This window comes from Carlito syrichta, unplaced genomic scaffold (assembly GCF_000164805.1).
Source record: "Carlito syrichta isolate Samal-C Ts95f unplaced genomic scaffold, Tarsius_syrichta-2.0.1 Scaffold309825, whole genome shotgun sequence".
Lineage (NCBI taxonomy): Eukaryota > Metazoa > Chordata > Mammalia > Primates > Tarsiidae > Carlito > Carlito syrichta.
This window is the reverse complement of record NW_007253921.1, coordinates 94,940-99,189: the sequence shown is the minus strand read 5'-3', so window position 1 is coordinate 99,189 and position 4,250 is coordinate 94,940. Positions and strand designations below refer to the sequence as shown.

The window sequence follows — 4,250 nt, the reverse complement described above, 5'->3', positions numbered from 1 at the left end:
GAACCCGCGGGCTCATGCAATCCACTCACCTCAGCCTCCCAAAGTGCTGGGATTACAGGCCGAGCCACCGAGCCCGGCTACTGTTTTTATTTTCTAGGTTATTTTGGCAAGAGGAAAACTGGTCCAATTTGGAGAAGTTTTCTGGAGGGGGGTGAGAATGAAAGAAGAGAGAAATTTTTTTTTTTTTTGAAAGCACGATTTATTGAGAGGACAAAAAAGCTTCCACAGTGGGAGAGGAGGTTGCCTGAGAAATCATTTTAAAGGAGAGAATTAGAAAAGATGTTGTATTTGAAGGTTGGCTATAGAAAGAAATCAAATGGTATGAGAGAAGCAGAAACAGATTTTTTTTTAGCTAGATTGGATGGACTGATCAGTAAAAAAAAAAAAGGATATTTCACAGTCTTTTTTTTTTTTTTTTGAGTTGGAGTCTCGCTCTGTCGCCTAGGCTGGAGTGCAGTGGCATGCTCCCGGCCACTGTGTCCCTGACCTGCTCGGCTCAGGTGATCCTTCCAAGTAGCCAGAACTACAGGCGTGCGCTACCATGCCCGGCTAATTTTCTGATTTATCGTAGAGACAAGGTCTCATCGAGTTGTCCAGGCTGTACTCAGGCAATCCTCTTGCTTCGGCCTTCCAAAGTGCTGGGATTACAGGTGTGAGCCACTGTGCCTGGCGAATACTACATTTTAAAACATCACCTTTTCTCCAAGAGGCAAATATGTTGTTGGAGTGGGAACCAGTCTAATCCTGTACTGTTTTTTTTTTTTTTTCTGATCCTGGCTTCTCATTACGAATTTCTGTGTATTTGATAGATGTGAAAAAGACAGCATGAACTTTACCCCGACGCACACCCCCATCTGCAGAAAGTAAGACATTTGCTTATTTTTTGAGTTAAGATAAGGAATCAACTTCCATAGCCTTAGTCCAAGTTAACATAGGGAGTCGAGGGTTTGGGAAACATACTTCCTAAGTCTTGATCTAAGCTACATTATATCTTGTTTCTCTATTTGTATTATGTAGAATTCAGATTTCTTTTTTTTGAGTTGGCGTCTCCCTCTGTCACCCAGACTGGAGTGCAGTGGCTTGGCCACCACAGCCTCGACCTGCTGGGCTCCGGTGATCCTTCCGCCTCAGCCTTCCAAGTAGCTGGAACTACAGGCGCACGCTACCACACCTGGCTAATTTTTGATTTATTGCAGAGATGAGGTCTCGCTGCCCAGGCGGGTCTCGAACCCGCGGGCTCAGGCAATCCACTCACCTCAGCCTCCCAAAGGCGCGGGATTACAGGCTGAGCCACCGAGTCCGGCTAGAAGATAATTTATAAAAGTATTCACTAACCTTGTAACATCGGACTTTTAAGATTTATGAGCACCTTAGATATAAACATTTCAAAACATAATCCCCCTTTTTGTTTAAAAAATTATAATGTTTCGTAAATTTCACAGAATTTAATGACTACATCCTTTCTAGTTTCTCATAGGCTAACACTTTCTTTTAAACATAGTGTTGGCTCCAGTGTCAGTGGTCCCACGAAGAGAAGGGGAATGGCAGACTCCCTGGAGTCAACTCCTTTGCCTTCTGTCGAAGATCGTCTGGCTGTCCTCTGCCCTTCTCGGGAGCTTCTGGAATATTATCAAAGGAAGATGGCTGAGTGTGAGGCAGAAAATGAAGACCTGTTGAAGAAACTGGAACTCTACAAAGAAGCTTGTGAAGGACAGGTAAAAAAGAGTTATGGGTCGGCCGTGGTGGCTTAAGCCTGTATTCCCAGCACTTTGGGAGGCTGAAGCGAGAGGATTCCCAGGATTTCAAGACCAGTCTTGGCAACAGCCAGACCTTGTCTCTACAAAAATATTTAAAAACTAGCTGGGGCATGATGGTACACGCCTGTAGTCCCAGCAACTCAGGAGGCTGAGGTGGAAGAATCACCTGAGCCCAAGAGGTCAAGGCTGTGCCACTGCACTCCAGCCTGGGTGACAATGAGATCCTGACCCCCCCCCCCAAAAAGAGGGCTAATGCATGACCTTTAGGACTCTGATTATCTGATTAAGTCTGCTCATTAATTAGAGAAGTTCTGGAGTTACCAGCTTCTTCACAAGCAAGTATTTTATAAGCAGTATTCTTTTCAGGCTAGGCACAGCGGTTCATGCCTATAATCTCAGCAATTTGGGAGACTGAGATGGGAGGGTCGCTTGAGGGCTTGAGGCTGGGAGTTGAAGACCAGCCTGGACAACATAGCAAGAGTCCGTTTCTACCAAAACAGTAAAAATTCTTTTTTGATCCCCAGCCCGGCTACCTGCCCTTTGGTCCCCTTCTTGCATCATAACCCCAAAACCGCTCTACCTCTAAAGTCTTAATTCTGACATATACATCTCTCTCTTTTTTATTTAGAAAGCAGGATTTATTAGGAGGACAGAAAAGCTCCCACAGTTGGAGGGGACCCAAAGGGGTTGCCTTCCATCTCTCTCTCTTTTACTTCTAGTTCTTTCACCCACTTACACTTGACTACTCTTTTTTTTTTTTTTTTTTGAGTTGGAGTCTCACTGTCACCCAGACTGGAGTACAGTGGCCGCCCCCGGCCACCGCAGCCTCGACCTGCTGGGCTCCGGCGATTCTTCCGTCTCAGCCTTCCAAGTAGCTGGAACTACAGGTGTGCGCTACCACGCCCGGCTAATTTTTTTTTTTTGTTTATTGTAGAGATGAGGTCTCGCCAAGTTGCCCAGGCGGGTCTTGAACCCCTGGGCTTGGCAATCCTCTCACTTTCGCCTCCCCAAAATGCTGGAATTGCAGGCATGAGCCTCCTCACCTGGCCAGACTTTTCAGTTTTATAAATCCTGCATACAGTTCTGATATCATGACCTTCTCTATCTCCCAGGCTGGAGTGCAGTGGCACACTCATAGCCACCGTGGCTTCAACCTGCTGTGCTCAGGTGATCCTTCCACCTCAGCCTTTCAAGTAGCTGACACTCTAGGCTTGCACCAACATGCCTGCCTCATTTTTAATTTTTTATTTTTTTTATAGAGACAAAGTCTCGCTATGGACTGGTCTCGCACTCCTGGGCTCAAACAGTCCTCTTTCCTTGATCTCCCGAAGTGCTAGGACTATATACATGAGCCACCATACCCCGTCCCTATTGGAGGATTTATTTAAGTAAAATGTGCTTATTATATGGTTTTGTTGTTTCCCTGGTCATTTTGTTCAAGAAAGGGTTATATTGCATCCTTTATGAAATGTAAAAAGAAAATCTTGCCTGATGAAAACGCTACATTATGTATATTTTTGCCTGGCTAAGAGGTAGAAAAAGTATTTGCTTGTCTTTAAATTAGTGACAGCAGAGCTGGGCTCGGTGGCTCAGCCTGTAATCCTGCGCTTTGGGAGGCCGAGGTGAGTGGATTGCCTGAGCCCGCAGGTTCGACCCGCCTGGGCAACTTGGTGAGACCTCATCTCTACAATAAATCAAAAAATCAGTCAGGTGTGGTATCGCGTGCCTGTAGTTCCAGCTACTTGGAAGGCTGAGGCAGAAGGATCGTCGGAGCCCAGTAGTTCGAGGCTGCGGTGACCGAGAGTGGCCACTGCACTCCAGTCTGGGTGACAAGAGTGAGACTCCAACTCAAAAAAAAAAGAAAAGAAAAATATTAATAAATATTACAGGGGGCATCACCCCCAAGAAATCAGAAAAAATATATAAATAAATTACTGACAGCTGCTCTCACCAATGTAAGAATAAGTAAGAGTGAAACCTGAATTTTTGCATAAGATGCAAATATACACCTGTGCTTGAAGTTTGCTTTAAAAAGTTAATCCATTTTCTATTAACAGCTTAAGCAGTGCATTTTCTATGCACTGATAGTCAAATCACAAATATTTCATCATAAATTTAAATATATTTGTTTATATATATAGAACTAAAATCAAATCTAAAATTGACAAAAATAGACAAACATCCTTATGTAGTACCACTTAGTGAGTTTTGCCAAGGATCATCATGCTTACAAAAGCAAAAATCTTAAAGCAAAAATAATTAATTTGAAAATCAACCTATTCTTATGTTCAATAAAGTTAGATTTTCTTTTTAGAAAACCATAGAATTGTTTAAATCCCTATTATCCATGATAGCATTGTTACTCCAAGGATTGGAGTGGTATAGGCAGTGATTTCCAGAGCTTTTTTTTTCAGTTGGAGTCTCACTCTGTCACCCAGACTGGAGTGCAGTGGCCGCTCCCAGCCACTGCAGCTTCAACCTGCTGGGCTCCGG

The 4,250-nt window shown here is 44.0% G+C and overlaps 1 protein-coding gene across 1 annotated transcript in view; it reads left to right on the top strand.

The window, feature by feature from the left end:
- CCDC77 (coiled-coil domain containing 77) overlaps window positions 1–4,250 on the top strand; it is a 29,653-nt gene that overhangs the window by 3,277 nt on the left and 22,126 nt on the right. Inside the window, exons 2-4 of the mRNA XM_021717517.1 lie at window positions 98–151; window positions 810–863; window positions 1,478–1,715. Coding sequence (XP_021573192.1) covers window positions 826–863; window positions 1,478–1,715 — 276 coding nt within the window. The 5' untranslated portion in view covers window positions 98–151; window positions 810–825. The remainder of the gene's footprint in view (window positions 1–97; window positions 152–809; window positions 864–1,477; window positions 1,716–4,250) is intronic.